This window comes from Macaca nemestrina, chromosome 9 (assembly GCF_043159975.1).
Source record: "Macaca nemestrina isolate mMacNem1 chromosome 9, mMacNem.hap1, whole genome shotgun sequence".
Classification (NCBI taxonomy): domain Eukaryota; kingdom Metazoa; phylum Chordata; class Mammalia; order Primates; family Cercopithecidae; genus Macaca; species Macaca nemestrina.
Window position 1 is genome coordinate 43,091,604 of NC_092133.1, and position 18,763 is coordinate 43,110,366.

Genomic DNA, 18,763 nt, shown 5'->3' on the forward strand with positions numbered 1-18,763 from the left:
ACATATGGACAACAGGTACATGAAAAGGTGCTCAACATCGCTTGTCATCAGGGAAACATAAACAGAACCATAATGAGCTATCACCTCACACTTGTTGGGATAGCTGTTATCAAAAAGACAAGAAATCTTGAGTGTTCATGAGGATGTGGAGAAAAGGGAACCCTTGTGCACTTGTTGGTGAGAATGTAAGTTAGTACAGCTCTTATGGAAAACAGTATGGAGGTTCCTTAAAAAAATAAAAATACAACTAACTGCCATATGATCCAGTGCTTCTACTTCTGGGTATATATCCAAAGGAAATGAAGCCAGTATGTTGAAGAGATATCCGCACTCCCATGTTAATTGCCCACTATTTACTGTAGCCAAGCTATGGAAGCAATCTAAGTGTCTGTTAAGGGATGAGTGGATAAAGAAAATGTGGTATATATACACAATAGAATATTTTTCAACTACGAAAGAAGGCAGTCCTGCCATTTGCAATAACATAGATGAACCTTCAGGGCATTATGCTAAGTGAAATAAGTCAGACAGAGAAAGATAAATACTGCATAATCTCACTTGTATGTGGAATCTAAAAAACTTAGAAACAGAGTGTAGCATGGTTGTTGGCAGGGGGATGGGGATGTGGAAAAAGGGGAAATGTTGGTCCAAACTCTTAGTTGTAGGATGAATAAGGTATGGGAATCTAATGTACAGCATGGTGACTATTGTTAACAGTAGTGCATTGTATACTTGAAATTTGCTAAGAGAGTAAACCTCACCGTCCCCCGCCCCTGCCCCCCCCCACACAATGGTAACTATGTGAGGTAATAGATGTGTTAACTAACTTTACTGTGGTAATCTTTTCACAATATATATATAGTAAAAAAGAGAAAGTGGTAAGGTAGAAACAGTCCAAAAATAAAAAATAAAGCTTTGCAGTATTTTAGAGTAATTCTTTAATTTTTTGAAAACTGTATGTGCTCATTATGAACATTCAATTATAAAAAATATGAAAAAGAAAACAAATCATCTAAACTCTTATGCAGAAAAATAAAATAAATAACACGTAGTAAGTATCATTTTAGATATTTCTTTATACTTATGTCCACTTAGGAGGATGACTGGCTAGCTGGTTAGTTGACTCAATGACAGGTAGATAGAAAGTTGATTGATTAAAAAAATTATAAAAATGATATCACACTATGCATGTTATTTTAACAAAATATTAAAACTAAATTTACTTAAATTTAAAAGAAGAAAAATAAACTGAAGCAGAAGAACTTTCAGTCAGAGCTACTATTTTTTCATTTAATTTTTTGGACACATAATAATTGTACATATTTATGGGGTACATGTTTATTTTATTTATTTATTTTTGAGACAGAGTCTCACTCTGTTGCCCAGGCTGGAGTTCAATGGTGCAATCTCAGCTCACTGGAACCTCCACTTCCTGGATCCAAGCAATTCTCCCTCCTCAGCCTCGCAAGTAGCTGGGATTACAGTTGCCCACCAACACGCCTGGCTAATTTTCTGTATTTTTAGTACAGATGGGGTTTCACCATGTTGGCCAGGTTGGTCTCAAACTCCTGACCTCAGGTGATTCACTTACCTTGGCCTTCCAAATTGCTGGGATTACAGGCGTGAGCCAATGCATCCAGCCCATATTGATGTTTTGATACATATAATGTATAGTGATCAGCTCAGGGTAATTAACATATCCCTCATCTCAAACACTTATCATTTCTTTGCATTGGGAATATTTTCAATATCCTCCTTCTAGCTATTTGAAACTATATAATGCATTGTTAACTATAGTCATCCTACAGTGCTATAGAACACTAGAACTTGTTCCTCTTATCTAGCTTTAATTTTGTGCCTTTAACAAATCTTTGTATATCCTTCTTTCCTCCTACCCTTTCCAGCCTCTGTTATCCTCTGTCCTACTTTTTACTCCTATGATATCAACTAATTTTAGAGTGAGAACATGCGGTGTTTAACTTTCTGTACCTGGCGTATTTCACTTAATGTCTTCCAGTTTCATTCATGTTTCTGTGAACGACAGGCTTTCCCTCTTTTTATGGCTGAATAGTATTCATTGTGTGTATACACCACACTTTCTATATCCATTAATCTGTTGTTGGACACCTAGGTTGATTCAATACCTTGGCTATTGTGAATAGGGCTACAGTAAACATGGGGATGCAGATGTCCCTTTGATACACTGATTTCCTTTCCTTTGTGCAGCACTAATTTTAAGAGCTATTTGTTCCTGAAAGATTGTGTAAAGGTTATGGGAAAATGTGAAAGCCATTAGGAAGTTGGATTTGTATCAACTATATGTTACAATTTTAAAATGTTACAATTTTAGACAGCATCAGTTGATGTCTACTTTGAAAGTTGAATTGATTAGTGCTCTAACACTGTATCCTACATTGCTTCCCCCAGCTCCTGATTCTTGTGGCTTATATTATTTTTACTTTGTAAAATTTACATTCTGTTGTGCTAATATAATTCCCATGGGTCTTACTGTTGCATTTAAACAAGTTCAATAATAGGCATTGTTTCCCTGGTTTTAAATTCTTCATTTGGTTCATTTTTGGTTGGATGGATTTTATTTCCTCCTCCAAAATAGGCTTTATGGATACTTTACTCTTCAAATTCTCTCATGTTTGAGAATGTCTACTTCTTAGCTTTATAATTTTAGATAACCGACATAATGCTATTTCGCATTTTATACACTCTATATTTTTAGACATTTTCTATTATATTTTGGCATGGAATTATGCTGTTGAGAATCAGCCTGATTTTTTTTCTACCTTGCGTATTTTCTGATTTTTTTTTTTTTTTCATTCCCGAATTCCTGCAGTGGTCTTTCTATGTCTTGAAGTTCAGTAACTTTACTAGGATAGGTATCATGGATAATAATTCTGTATCACTTTTTCCCAACTATGTTATGTGTCCTTTTGCTGGTAAGATTCAGCTCTTTCATTGATTCAAGGAAAATGTCCTAAATTATATCACTGTGTACTTTTTACATGTTGCAGCTCTATTTACTTAAACAATTTCCGCCCTCCTTGTTTAGTTTCTTTCTTTTCTTCAGGGAGATGTTATTATTATGTCTTATCTTTGTGTGTTCTCCTTACCTATCACCTTCTAATTGCTTGAATAAATTTTTCCTTATGCATTGATATGATTACCTCAAGCCTTTTTACTTCATGCCATTGATTTGCTTTTCAGGTGTGTCTTGTTTCTTTTCTTTTCTTTTTTTGAGATGGAGCCTCGCTCTGTCACCCAGGCTAGAGTGCAGTGGCATGATCTCTACTCACTGTAACCTCTACCTCCTGGGTTCAAGCAATTCTTCTGCTTCAGCCTCCCAAGTAGCTGGGACTACAGATGAGCACCACTATGCCCAGCTAATTTTTGTATTTTTAGTAGAGACAGAGTTTCACCATATTGGCTAGGATGGTCTCGAACTCCTAACCTCGTGATCTGCCTGCCTTGGCCTCCCAAAGTACTGGGATTACAGGCGTGACCCACAGCACCTGGTCAGGTGTGTCTGTTTCTATTCTCAGCTCCTGCTTATTCATCCATTAGATCTGCCCTGATAATGTTCTGGCCTCAATTTATTTTCTTAACTTAGCAGTCTCTTTTTATCTCATTCTGCTGTTTTAACATCTTTGAGCCTCTACTTCAGTGATTACATATATTTATTAAGGTCTCTTACAGTGAAAAGTACTTTCAGGAAAACAACTTCTATTCTGAAAATTGTGTTTGCCTCTTGACTTGGTTCTTCAAGTCTTAGCCATGTTCTCTTTCTTTGTTTTTTTTCCTTTCATTGTTGTTATTTATTGTTGGAGCATGTTTGTGTAGTTGCTGTAACAGTTTGTTTTATTTTTTTCATTTTGCTCATTCTTAACATGAGTTGTTTATTTAAACCCTAATATTTGTTCTCACATACTGTGGTTGAATTATCATTGATATTCTGCCTTATTTGATATGGTATTTTTCTCTTTTTAGGCTAGTATTTAGTGTATCTACTTTTCAATTGCCTGAAAGTGTAGGGTTGCAGGGAAAGGAAGGGAGTAGATTCTACTGCAGCTGAGTGAAGTTTGTTAAGGAAGACTACTCTGTACTCTGAATACTCATTAGATGTCCTGGACCAGAAAATATCCCGCTAAGCTCAGGATTTACCAGTCTTCTGGAACTTGGCATACTACTCTGGTTCAGCTCAGTGTCCTGAAAGATGACAAGTTCTGTTCGCCCTTAACTCTGCTAAAATGGTATGTGGGGCTTCTGCTCTTCATGGCTTTTCAGTACTTTTCTTTAGGTTGTCTTCTCACCCGCTCGATTTGCTTCTCCCCAATATGAAGGTATTATTTGGAATTTTAAGGATTTACTCACCCCCTTTCCTCAGTACTGCTTCTATGGGATGGGGTTGAAAGCCACACAGAAGCATCATAAAACAGAATATTTTCTTTTCTTTTCCTGCCTCTAACCTTTACAAAGTTTTTAAGGTTTTATGCCATTAATTTCTTGTATTATTGCTGATAAATTTTGGTTCTTTCTTTGCTGCCACCCCCACCCCCTTTTTCTGAGGAATAAAAGGCCAAAATCTTTGGGAAAATTTAGTTTATTGTGAATCCATATACAACTGAGGTAATTAACAAGTATAATTCAGGGGTCACTACTAATCTCTCACACTATTCATTTTCATGAGTTTGTATAATTATCTAAAAATCCTTTAATAGTTATGTAGTTTTCTTTTTCTTTCTTTTTTTTGCCACAGGGTTTTCCTTGGTGGTGTTTTAAGCCACTAAAGTGGGCTAATTAGTTATGTAGCAACAGTTAACAAATATAATATATGAATTTTTACAGGTACTTTTAGAATTAAGTGATTTGTTTTATTTTAATTAAATCTGATTTTCTCTCTTAAGGGAAACTCTCCTTTTTGTTTAATGATAATATGCTTTCTCAAAGAGGAGGCTTTGCTACTGTGTTTCTAGACTTGATTGAATTTTGTTGCTTTTTCTCCCCTTCTCTTTTATCTACTTCCCTCCCTCAATGCTGAGGGCAGAATAAGGAATTTAAGTTGTTTATTGGTCCTAACTATAAGTGCAGCTTAGAAAAACTGATGGAAATGGTTTAAAAGTATATTGGAACCCCACTGTAATGATGGTTTTAGAGAACAGGTCAGCATCTAGGTTAATGGCAAATGATAAGTTCAGTGTATTGTTAAAAATTTACTTTTAGTATTTAAAAAAACCCTGATTTACATACATCCAGAACACTGCACCAGTCATAACTGAATAGCTCACTTACTTTCTACAAGGTAAGCATACCTGCTTAACACACCCAGAGGAAGAGAAAGAACATTTTCAGAACTCCAAGCTTTCCTCCTGCACCCTCACTGCTTAGGACCTGCTGTTCCCCACAGGTAACTGCCATTGTGGCTTCTGTTACCAGGGGCTAGTTTTGCCTGGTTTGGAATAGTATGTTCTCTTTTGTTTTTTAGCTTCTTTAGCTCGACCTTATGTTTGTGAAAATCATCCATGTTGACAAGCAGTAGTGGGTTCATTCTCATTGTTTTATAGAATTCCATTGCATAAATATGCCACAGTTTATGTACTTATCCTACTATTATAGAGTTATACTAATTTTACTTTTGTAGAGTGGGTGAGTTTCATTTGGGGCTATTACCAACAGTGCTGCTATAAAGTTTTGTATGTGTATTTTGGTTAATATTCATTATATACTTGGAATTGCTAGATCATAGTGTGTGTATTATTTAGCTTTAGTAGATATTACAAAATAGTTTCCCAAAGTTACTGCCTCAGTTTACACTCCCACCAGTAATGTGTGAGAATCACAATTGTTTCATATCTTCACAGAACACTTGGCATCATAGCTTTTATCATCATCATCATCATCATCATCATCATCATCATCATCATTAATTTTAACTACTCTGATGGCTGTTAGTGACATTTCATTGTGCTAATCTGCATTTTTCTCATGACTCAGGATGTTAAACACCTTTTCATGTGTTTGGTGAAGGTGAGTAATTTTCAAACTTTAGGCCTTGATCCAATAATGGGTTATGAAATCAATTTAGTGCATTAAGGCCAGCACTTAAAAAGTCTGAAATAGAATAGAAGAGAGTAAATAATGGTTTATAATGGTAAATATAGATGCGTGAAACTTTTAATTTCCTAAATATAAATATACACACATATCAGTTTATTATATAGGTAAAATGTTATATTTCTTTTTGTGAACTATGGTCAAAAAGGTTTTAAAAAACCCTGTTGAGTATTATGTGCTTAAGAAAAATCTACAACTTGATTAAAACATAAAGACCACACATATCTCATTTAGCACAGTACTGGGAAATAAATCTAATAGCTGAGATAATGGAAACATGATTCATAATGATTTTGTTAGACTAAACTGGAAGCAAACTGTTCAGATGAAATATATAGTAAGTAAAGCCCTTCATGTGATAAGTATAAAGTCCTTGTAATTGAATGGGAGAAGGCTGCTTTGACAGCAGTGTGTGGGATAAAGACCCAGAACAGTCAATCCTAAACGCAAAGTCCTAGGTCTCCAATCCTTGAATGAGAATATTGGCTTGGGAATCTGCATGTTTCTAAAGCTCCTGAGTGATTCTGATAATCTGGCAGTTTCAGGAGCCACTGACATTAGCTGGAGATTGTAGTGGATTTTGCCAACTGCAAGGGAGGAATCTCCTGGAGGAGGTGTTCTAAGTGTGTGAACCCTTTTTAAGCTGAACATTCTGAAAAACCACCATATTTCAGAATAATTCTACCCAGTTTCTTTTACTCCCTAAATTATTATTCTATAGCAGTGAAACTCAGAAAAAGCCATTTGATTAAAGAACCGTTATTTACCATTTCTATACAGTTAGAACAGAAGACAGGCAGCAGAGTTAGTTTGCTTCCGATCCCTCTCTATGCAGATTATAGCTCCCTAATCCTCTTTTTCTCTGAACCTGTACTGCAATGGCACCCCTAATGTGAGTTGCATATATTTCTCAATTATATAATACTTCGGTGCTTTTGTCTCCGAGATTTACTGTACTTTAACATTTGTATGCATTTTACAGTAAAATTTTGAAGACTTTATAAGCATCCTGCTTTCTAATTAACAGTGAGGATAAAATGTTAGTGTGATAAATATTAAACATGCATAATTAAGGAATATTAAAAATCAGTCTAGTTTTTTTTTTCTTTTTTTCTTTCTCTCCCTTGAAGGTAAGATTTATCCGATACAAGGTTTGGAAGAATGAATGTATAATTTAGAGAAACACTTCCCTGAATACCAATATTACTTTATATAGTAATTATGGGATTTTAAATGCCAATGAGTTCTTTTTCTTTTGTATGAACTTATGAATGTATTATAATAAAGCACTTTTGACAAGCTAATCAAATAAAACAATATAAGGTTTAATTATCAGCTTTCTAAAGGTTTTATGAACTAGATTGTTTCTATTGCCAGAATCATTTAGTAATTTAGGAATCTCAGAATCCTCTTAAATCTTTTATTTTGTTCTTAAAGTAGTGGGGTTTTTTTACGTGCTCACTACAAAAATATCAAGCATAGAAAAATATAAAGAAAATTTAAAATCATTAAAATTTCTACATCTCAGGTAGAACTACTATTGATATTTTAGTTAATATTCTTGTAGACATCTGTGCATACACAGACGTGCTCACACAGGCATACACCCAGTTTTATGTAGAAAGGTTAATAAAATATGTTATATGATATTCTATTATCAATGCATTTTTAATGCACTCTTCTGTTGTTTCTGTGTTAGTAAATACAGATATACATCATCATTTTAATGGTTGCATTATACATATTATATACAGTATATATATATATGTATACCATATCTAATCTCCTATTGATAATACTTAGATTGCATCCTTTTTCCTCTATTATGTGTTTAGCAACATCTCTGCACATTAGTCATTTTGCATCTGTACAATTATCTTCTTAAGACAAAATCCTAGATATCTGATTAATTACCAAACTGTCTACCAGAATTATTTCAGTTGACACTTCCAGTAGCAACCTAATAGAACGATTGCTTTTTCACAGTTTTCTAATATTGGATTTGGTCTTTCTTAAATATTGGCAAATGATAAAAATATGTCATTTTAAAATTTGCATCTCTTTGATTATTAATGAAGTTCTACATATTTTTAAGTGCTTATTGGTCATAGTTTCTCTCTCTCTGTCTTTAAAGTAGAGATGGCGTCTTGCTCTGTTGCTCAGGCTGGTCCCAAACTCCTGGCCTCAAGTGATCCTTCCACCTTGGCCTCCCAAAGTGCTGGGATTATAGGCATAAGCCACGGCACCCGGCTTTGGCCATTAGTTTTTCTTCTTTGATCAGTTGCTTCAATATTTTTTGAGGGATGGTTGGCTTTTTCCTTTTTCTTTTACAAACTATGAAGTTCTTACTATGGGATGGTTGTGTTTTGTATTGACCTGTAGGAAATCTGTGAATATTGTGATATTGCCATTTAGATTTCTAGTTTATGATTTGACTTTTAACTCTTCACAGAATGATTTTTGAATTAAACTAAATGTTGCTTATAAATGTCACTCATTTATTTTGTTTGTTACAAACATTTATTGATGTTTCATTTTATACTTTCAAGCTTTTGTATTATAGTTAAGAATGGCCTTTGTCATCTCAGGATTGTGAAATACTTGCCAATATTTTCTCATAGTCTTAGGGTTTAATTTTTTTTACATGATAATCTTTGATCCATCTGGGATTTATATTTAATCAAAAGAAAGGTAAGAAGCCAGTAATACTTTTACTTCAATTGCTGAACAGTTGTGAGACTTTATGAATATCCAATTTTTTACTAGTGATTTAAAGTGACTCCTTTTATATTGAATTCTCTTATATATTTGAATCAATTTGAAACTATCCTGTTTTATTGACATCTTTTTGAATAATTTTGGGGGGACTTTTATTTCTGTGGCTTTTTTTTAATAGGAAAAGTATCCCTTCATTATTCTTTTTCAGATTATCTGTACATTTTTGCATGTTGACTTGGTGAGATTTAAAATCATTAACAAAAGCCATGCCAGTTTATTCATTTGGGGTTATATAGTATTTATAGATTGAGGGGAAATAGGTACTTTTATAATACTAGATTTTCTTATTGAAAAAACAAGTTTTTCCCCCATGGATTTAAGTATTTTTAAAAATGTACCTCAGTAGCATTTTGTATTTTCTCCATATAGGCCCTAGGTATTATTTTTAAAAAGCTTTTTCCTAGATGTTTTTAATTGTTGTTAATTGCATCATCTCCACACTATTTTCTGATTGTTAATGGTTAAAACATAAACTATTAACTTTTGTTTATTTATTTTATATCCAGACACTTCAGTGAGCACTCATTTTTTTTTTCTAGTAATATTTCAGTTGATTTTAGCCTTATAATGTCTCACCAGGTGGAAGTGAGGGGCCTAAGAAGTAAATATAACTATCTTATTGTAGGATGTCTTGAAATAATTAGAGAATGGTGCCTAAAGTAGAACAGAGTTTATGAAATATAATTTGTACATCCAGGGCAGGCTGAATGTAGACTAATCACCATGATTGAAATATAATGTGTCAGCCTAAGTGTACTAGAATGAATAAACATACCATTTAAATGAGATTAATATTCCGAAATGTTATTTGTACTTTATTAATCTCTCAGGATTAATCTTTGTGAATTCTATATTATTTACTTAACCAGGAAAAAGATGGAATTGTTACTTAAGTGGGAAGGCATAGTTCTAGTAAGGAAAGTATGAAGAAATGGGAGAGAAAAAGGATTTCCTCAAAATAGGAGTTTACTAGGTTGTGAATTCCAGGCTTGCTAATTTTTTTAATTCTCCACAAATAAAATATAACTTCTTTTTTTGTCTTAATTTTTCCAACATAACACCTGTTACATCAACCATCTACCCTATCGACACACCCCCAATCCCAGTAAGTAGGTGTAAAATGGTCTGACAATGCCATCTGGTGGCCCCCTGGGGAATTGTGTACAGTAACCTCTACCTGCTGGACTTCACTCCTTGGTGAACCTGAGGTACCGACCTGGGCTCATGTCTTGGATGCCACATTCAGGCTTGAGAGCAGGCAGTTTACAATGGGGCTGTAGACCAAGAGTGACAAGAAATCAAAGTGCAGGTCTGGGGAAAGGCTGCTGGGGGAATAAGGAAGGTGCCCAAAAGGCCACATTCACAGGAGCTGGTTGAGAACAAGGACTAGATTTTCCTTTTCCCTCCCTCCTCCCTTTTCCGTCTTCCTTCCTCCTTCCCTCCCTCTCTTCTTCTGAGTCACTTTCCCCCACACTGCCTGCCTTTTTCTTAACTCTTGTTCTTGCATTCTAAGGAAAGCCTCCCTCTCTCTCTTCCCTCATTCTGTTTGGGAGCAGCATCATAATCCTAACTACAGCTGATAAGTCTAAGGGTAGTGATTGTAGGTCAACTTTATTAAGGAAAAGGGAAGGCAGAATTTGGCAAATGAAGAACCCAGCATTGTGAACGCATGAGTCCTTGGAAGGGATCAGAAGTCCCCTTCAACATTACCATGGTGTCGGATTTTCCCCTTCATCCGACATGATTTCTCCATTTGCCTGCACGCAGGATTTTCATCTCTTCTACCCACTGCCATATCTCCAACACCTGGAACAGTACCTGTCCAGTAAAACGAGCTCCACTAATACTTGTTGAAGGAAAGAATTCTAGAGGAGTAAGAACATCTGGCTCATCATTTTTTACTGTATTTCGATGTTGTCTTCTTGTAAGTGTTATAGTGATGCTAATTTTCATTGTGAAAGTATGATTTTGGACTTTTGTGGGATAATTTAAGTATTAAAGGATATTTCTAGCAGAAATTGTTTTTTAAGTTCTAACCTACTAACTGGCCAACTTTCAGAAAATAACCTGTTGGTAAGTTAGGGACTCTCTGTATCTTTCCTTTTTATGTTTCAATAATGTATCTTTTATATACATAAAGGAAGTAAAAACAACAACAAAATGACCATCTTTTTTTCTGTCTTTGCTTCTCAAGTGCTCCAAGCTTCCCAAAATAGAATCTAAGGCTATTAAATATGAGGAAAACACAGGTTTGAAAAGCTGAAAAATATTAAGCATTTGGCAGAATATCTTTTCTGTATATGTTTTCTCTGTGTGCACAGATTTGTTTGCATTACAAATCCTTGATCACAGACTTGGAGTCATATTTATTCCCTGTATAGAACTAAGCACAGAGAAAATGCTGGATTTCCCTAATATTTTGCAGAACTGTACCCTTGTTTTGTGATTCTCCTAAGAACTGGAGAGAGAAGGCAGAATGTTTTTATTTCTTAGATTGTTCCTCTGACATTGCTGTTGTGTGAGACTTTTCTGTGGGTAAATAATAATAATAATATAATTTTCTGCTAACCATTTCAACACTCTAGGATTCCCAGACTATCTCACGGATCTGTGTGATCTTAAAGAAATGCTTTTGCTGTAATGCAAAGGGAAAGCTAAAATGAATTAAAAGCTGGCCTAAATTAAGACAGCTGGGGTGATCACTGGGTGTATAATACCAGAGTGTGGTAGACCTTGGTTGTTTTGAGAATGTGTCACAGCATCCTACATCAGAGTTGATACGTTGTCCTGGCTGATTTTGGTGGCTGTGGTCATGGGGAGGGGGAGCTCTTTAAACTTTGTTGACTATATGGATTGTGAAAAACTGTAAGGCATGCAAAAAGCATGGACTGACTTTAGAGCCAGAGGGCTCTCAGGCTACAATCTGGCATTGCCTCTTTGTGACCTGGAATAAAATAGGTAACATCTCAGAGGCTTAGTTTACCTTTCTGCAAAATGGGAGTAATGATGCCTACCTAGAAGGGCTGTTGTGAGGACTGGTGCTGGTACCTGGCTGGCAGGACTTGCTCAGCTGACCAGTTATGATCACAGTGTTCACCTGTTATCTTTCCATCTCTCCACTAGGTACCTTGGAATCACAAGGCCCCTCACCTACCCTGTGAGGCAAAATGGGAAATGCATGGCGAAGATGATTCTCTCCGTCTGGCTTCTCTCTGCCTCCATCACTTTACCTCCGCTCTTTGGATGGGCTCAGAATGTAAATGACGATAAGGTGTGCTTGATCAGCCAGGACTTTGGCTACACGATTTACTCTACCGCAGTGGCATTTTATATCCCCATGTCCGTCATGCTTTTCATGTACTACCAGATTTACAAGGCTGCCAGGAAGAGTGCTGCCAAACACAAATTCCCTGGCTTCCCTCGAGTGGAGCCAGACAGCGTCATCGCCCTGAATGGCATAGTGAAGCTCCAGAAGGAGGTGGAAGAGTGTGCAAACCTTTCGAGACTCCTCAAGCATGAAAGGAAAAACATCTCCATCTTTAAGCGGGAACAGAAAGCAGCCACCACCCTGGGGATCATCGTCGGGGCCTTTACCGTGTGCTGGCTGCCATTTTTCCTCCTCTCGACAGCCAGACCCTTCATCTGTGGCACTTCCTGCAGCTGCATCCCACTGTGGGTGGAGAGGACATTTCTGTGGCTAGGCTATGCAAACTCTCTCATTAACCCTTTTATATATGCCTTCTTCAACCGGGACCTGAGGACCACCTATCGCAGCCTGCTTCAGTGCCAGTACCGGAATATCAACCGGAAGCTCTCAGCTGCAGGCATGCATGAAGCCCTGAAGCTTGCTGAGAGGCCAGAGAGAGCTGAGTTTGTGCTGTAAGGTCATTTATCATTATTTTCCTTTTATCCCCCAAACCCTTTCATGCAGCTTTTTGAAGCACATCACAGAAAGTTTCCTGAACGAGTAGCTAGCTTATTTTTTACTAAACATACCAGATTTGAATTGACAACAGTATAGATTCCAATCTTCCACCCAGTAAAATTCCAAAAGCCAAAAATAGGTACTTAGTTGGATTGGTAGATGAGACTAATTTGCTGAAGAATTGCAATTGATGTGATTGACAACAAAGAGGTGATATTTTCCATTCTTTCTCCATAAATGACATCCAAATTATGTCCTTACATCTGAATTTGTGTAACATTATTATTTTAGTTGTTATTATTCTTCTATCTAGTAAAACTTTTTTGATGACTTCAACCTTCACCGATAAATTCTTCTTTTGAGGTAGGAGGCACAATGATCTCTCTAGTATGCAGTTACATTCACCTGGGCTGAAAGGAGGCAGCCCAGGAAAAAGAAGAGTGATTAGTGTGGGTCTCAAGAACCAGACATGGTAGAGCGCCTCTGTAATCCTAGCCTCTTGGGAGGCCAAGGCAGGAGGATAGCTTGAGCCCAGGGGTTGGATTATGCAGTGAGCTATGATCATGCCATTGTACTCCAACCTGGTTGACAGAGCAAGACCTGCCTCTAAAAAAGAAAAGGAAAAGAGCCACAGGACCGTTTAGGAAATGTTCCTGGCCATCTTGGCAGGAGAGAACCAAGAATTGGTCTAAGAAGTCTTAATGACTTTCAAGGAAGCAATTACCATAGGGTCTTGGGATCTGAAAAAGGATCTGATGGTGATAGAGAAATGGAAATTTCAGAAGTGACCCACGTGTTAAAAAATTGACATTGTAAAGAAGGAAAGAGGCAGTATATTAGTTAGAGGTGTCAACATGTCAGATGAAGACTCTGTTTTAAATGTGAGGTAGAGGAGATTTCTTCACATTTGAAAGTCAGGGGAAAAATAAACTTGGAATGAAAAATTGGAAGGTTCTGTTGAGACAGTGAGCAGATTAATGTTGGAGGTGTCCATCTTCACAGCCTGGCGGGAAGGAGCAGACTAGAGAACCAGGGACCACTCTAGCAGAGAGGGACCTTCCCAGTCATCTTGTCCACCCCTGTCATTCAACAGAAGAGCTAACTGGGAGTTGAAAAGTGAGATGTCTCACACTTAGCTAGTGTCACAACTAAGTCTAGATCCCACATCATCTGAATCCCAGTGCTACTCATTTTTCTTATACTGGACTGCCTTTATCTTACAACTGAAAGTTGGAAGACTACAGTTATGCTAATTCTTAAGCTGAGTGTAGCTTCACAGGCGTTCATGTTTACTTCTATATACTCTTTTGTACACATGAGATTGTTCACAATATAAAAAGTAGCATTAAAAAATAATGTAATTTTAAGTTCTAGAACATGTACTATGAGCAAACCCAGAGATCTTACTATGCCTGTAAGAGTTCATTGAATTTACCATTAGGATTTTCCCACCAGATTCTGAATTCCTTCAGAGAAGGAACTATGTCTTAATCAGATTTCTTTCTGCAGAATCTAGTACAGTACTTGACACATAATAGATGATAAATAAAAGTAATAACTGCTAACCATTATTGAACACCTGCTACGTGCTATGCAGCATGCTACCTGCAAAATAGGTGCTTCTGGCATCCCCACTTTTCAGAAGAACAACTTACGGCTCAGGAGCATAAAGTAACTGACCTATGTTCACACAGTCCCTAAGTGGTAGCTGTGATATGAATCACTCCGATGCTTCTATGGAATGTTATGCAATAATACTTGTCAAGTGACTTCAGTATATAGGCAGTGAAGAGTCTCAGAATATTTTCGAGCTGGAGACTAGCCGTAAGCTCTCTAAGAAGACAATGAGAATGACTTGTTACACTAAGTAAGTAAAGTTTATTAGACTTACTGCACTATGAGTGGTATCAACTCCTAGACAGTCTTAGTAGTTTCTCAGATGAAGGAAATAAGGCAAGGATATTGATAGAGTTTTGGGGCTTGGGCTGGGTGATTTGAAGGTGGGGAACTGGTGAAGATTAGGCAGAGTTTATGACATAATAGCTTTAGACTGGTAAGTACAACTAGATGAGGGCTGTGAAGTAAGTGCTAATGAGCAAACTATTAGTTTTGATAAGTAGGCTATTTTTGTTGGCATATAGTCTTATCTTCTGAAAGTGACTACTTCCTAGAACAAATAGCTAGGTTATTTTGCCTGGCTCCAGCATTGTTTAGCACAGGAAAAGGAAAGCGTGTTGGTTCTAGTTCTCAGGAGTAACATGGGAAGGTCTCTCTGGCAATAGTGAGGAGGGCAGGGGATCCAGTTAAGCAGCCAGTATATAAACTAGGAAAGAACAGATAATGTCATGAGCTAGGAAACACTGCTATATTTGCATGCATCCTATAGGGTCAAAGAACTTGAGAATAATTTTATTGATTATTTTAGTTAATAATTCATAGATAATTCAGATAGATCATAAAATGGTAATCTTTAAAATGTAACACTAAAAGGTTTTCCAATTTAAAATAATAGCTTGTGTTTGCTCAAGACTCACTCTCAGGCACTTTGCTGAGCACTTTATGTGAATTTGATCAATTAATCCTCAAAAGTTTATGATAGGTTAGTTTTCTTCATTTCCATTCTGAAAATAACAAAACAAGGGCTTGGAGAAGTAAAATAATTTCCCCCACAGTCATACAGAGAGTGATAGAGCTGGATTTGAGCCCAGGACATCTGTGTTCAAAAGTGCTTTTAACTTCTATGCTACTGTGCCTTTTATAAAAATAAATCAGCTAACGTAAAGTCTAAAGATATTTCCCTTTGTATCTTTAGCTGGTCTGGAGGCTTGGGTGTTGTTTTCCTGTTAGCTTAACACAGAGGTCAGCAAACTTTAACTGTGAAGGGCCAAGTGGTAAATATTTTAAACTTTGCTAGCCATATGGTCCCTATTGAAACTACTCTTCTCACTGATGAGTAATTTGTCACTGACATAAGTAAACGGATAGGCCTGTGTACCAATAAAACTTTATTTACAAAAAGAGGCTGCCAGTTGTATTTGGCCCACAAGCCATAGTCTGCTGTATCCTCTTTACATTTCTCTCAGTTTGAATTTATAATTACAGAATATCCACTTCATTAAGGATGATTAGCCTAAAAACATCCATCAGCTTTAGGAAATTTCTAATGTGGCTGCCATGCATTGAGGAAAATACAGAAAACAGATGATATCTCTCATGTCCTTGTGCATATATTTTTGTTGGGTATACCTTACACAAACAGACATATGTTGCTATGGCCTGAATATTTGTGTCTCCTGCAAAATTCGTATTTTGAAACCAAATTCCCAATGCAATAGTATGAAAATGTGGATTCTTTAGGAGGTAATTAGGTCATAAGGACAGGGCCCTCATAAATGGGATTATTGCCCTTATAGAAGAGGCCTGAGGGAGCTTGTTCACATCTTCTACCATGTGAGGACGCAGTTAGAAGTTACCTTCTATGAAGCAGACAGCGAGCCCTCACCAGACATGGGATCTGCTGGTGGCTTAATCTTGGATTTCTCAGCCTCTTGAACTCTAAGAAATAAATCTCTGTTGTTTATAAGCTACCAGTTTATGGTATTTTGTTATAGCAGCCTGGCTAGGCTAAGACATACGCACATGCAACCTTTCTGTAATAAGGAAATGTGGAGACAGGAAAAGCTATAGGATTCAAAGGAAAGGAAAATAACCCAGAGCTTATACTAACCCTGATCAGAGAAGACTTCCTGAAGGATATAAACTCAAGAATGTCTATTAAGTTGGTCAAAGCATTTATAGTGAAAGGAGAGCAGAAATGTTATTCTAGGTGAAGAGGACTTTTTTTGTAAAGGCACCAATGTGGGAGCTTATACAAAGGACCACCTGGCTGAAACTAAGCATTTGGGTGCAGGAACTGTTGGAGATCAAAGCAGAAAAGTAGATTGAGATGAAATTGTAAAGGATCTTCTATGCCAGCTCCAATAATTTGGACTTTTAGTATTGACAAATGGTTCTTAATCAGGAGTAATTTTGCCTCCCATCCCAACTCTTTGGAAACATTTGGCATTTTCTGGAGGCATTTTTGGTTGTCACAAGTGGGGGTGGGACGCTTCTGGCATCTACTGGGTAGAGGCCAGGGCTGCTGTTAAGGATTTTACAGTATACAGGCCAGCACCCCTGCCCCCCTCCCCGCTCCAACAAAGAAGTACCCAGTCCTTATTGCTAAAGTTGTGACACTCTGGTGTAAATATAGTAAGCCATCAGTGAATCTGCAGGTAGGGGAATGGAGTCATCACAGTGGTCAAGACTGATGCAGTAGCACTGTGTGGGTAACTCAGAAGGTAAAAAATGGATGTTGTTTTTCCCAGAAAATTGGCTTGTTTTTCCCAGAAACATTTGAGGGTCTGCTATATACAAGGTATGGAACCAGGCATGGGTAGGGTAGAAAGGTGAGTAAATGACAGTTGTAGTCTCTGGAAGCTTTTAATCTAGTATGCTGGGGTGGCTGTAGAGGTGGTGGTGGCTAGTAGGAGACTTGTAATCAGAACCCTTTGCTCCCCCTGCCTCTCTCTAGCTCTCACTCATCTTGTGGTCACCCTACAGACTCTGGGCTCCTCCAGACTCTGGGCTTTCTCCAGATCTTTTCCTCCCATTAGCTTCTGGGCTTCTAGTCTCTCTTACCTTCTCGCCCTGTTCTGCCTTCTTGGCTCTACGTATTCTCCTACATAATAGTTTCTTTCTTTCCTGTGTAAACCTGTGAGACTGTGTTCCTACTCCCAAATATTTACCTATTTTTCCCCATTTTCTTGATCAGCATAACCAGAACCTCAGGAGTTCAACAGGCACTTGAAAATTTTCCCTGGGGTAATGAAGTGAATAGATGAGGGAAAAGTTGTGAATACTTTTGCACTGGTAATTTTAATTTACTGCTATCAATTTTAATCCTTTTCACAAGTATTCACAGATTGGTAATATAAAACCAAATGTGATAATGAAATATAATCAAGGATTCTTTTTTCTTTTTAAATTTGATTACTTATGGATTTGCTTTGAATTGCCATCAATTGCTTTTAAGTATCCTGTTTTCATGAATTTTGTTGATGTCATTTATGAATAACATTGAACAGCACTTGCTAAATACTTCCATATAAAAGAATGTCATGAAATTGTTTTAAAGTAGCTCTTCTTTTCCTACTCCCTTTTTTCCTGGTGATTGTATTGTCATTGTCTTCAAAGGGCCTCTTATAATTCCTGTGGATTGCAGGAGTCCTAGTGGTGACTTGTAGCAGAGTAACCTTGGGTTTCTGCCATGAATTCTGCCAATACAGTGCTCCAGGGTTTGTTGTGAAGCATCCTGAAAGGTGCTTTCTTTCTTTGTGGAAACCAGTAATTAAAAATAAAATAAAATAAAATAGATCCCAGAGAAAATTGGGAAGAAGCATCAAAGCCTCTGAAACCCTGGGTATCTGTGATCGGATGCTGCCTTAAAGGCAGAAACAAACAAAAAGTTTGCTATTTCATGGACTTTTCTTCTCCATAGATGATTTATTTTCATTAAGTCATCATTTTATTTTTACTAAATCATCAATTAGTAATAATAGCTTATTTGCTTCATGCTTCGCAATTGCCTACATTTTAACTTTGCAATGTTTCTTTAAGGAAGGCAGGTGATTTCCCTCCCTTGCTTTGTCTAATATTTATATATTTTTGTTCTGTTAGTAGATAATAAATTCATATAGCACAATATAAAATCAAGCAGTACAGAGGAGTACAGAAGAAAAATAAGTCTTGAGGGGCATTCTTAGAAAGAAAATATCCATGGTAGAAATCAAGAACAGGGGGATATTTGAGGTGGGTCTTGAAGAAGGAGTAGGATTTTAACAAGAAGACACAGTAGGGGTGGAAGTGGAGTGGTGGCTGCTCAAGGCAGAGGGGACA

At 36.9% G+C, this 18,763-nt stretch overlaps 1 protein-coding gene and 1 long non-coding RNA gene across 8 annotated transcripts in view; one reads left to right on the plus strand and one right to left on the minus strand.

The window, feature by feature from the left end:
• LOC105480504 (5-hydroxytryptamine receptor 7) overlaps positions 1 to 18,763 on the plus strand; it is a 135,874-nt gene that overhangs the window by 92,568 nt on the left and 24,543 nt on the right. For 4 of the 7 annotated variants that reach the window (XR_011607750.1, XR_011607749.1, XR_011607751.1 and 1 more), the window contains exon 2: positions 12,025 to 12,780. Coding sequence is in view for 4 of the 7 variants with exons in the window: in XM_011739488.2 (XP_011737790.1) it covers positions 12,025 to 12,780 (756 nt within the window). In the remaining 3 variants the exon portion in view is untranslated. Of the gene's footprint in view, positions 1 to 12,024; positions 12,786 to 13,265; positions 13,267 to 17,639; positions 18,374 to 18,763 lie in introns of those variants that run through there. The other 3 variants (XM_011739509.3, XM_071069511.1, XM_011739499.2) reach the window with 3 other exon arrangements.
• LOC139356227 (uncharacterized) lies at positions 10,603 to 14,517 on the minus strand. Its single transcript, XR_011607752.1, has 3 exons — positions 14,432 to 14,517; positions 12,496 to 12,571; positions 10,603 to 10,719 (listed from the first exon to the last, which is right to left on the minus strand). It is a non-coding gene; the product is annotated as an uncharacterized lncRNA (long non-coding RNA).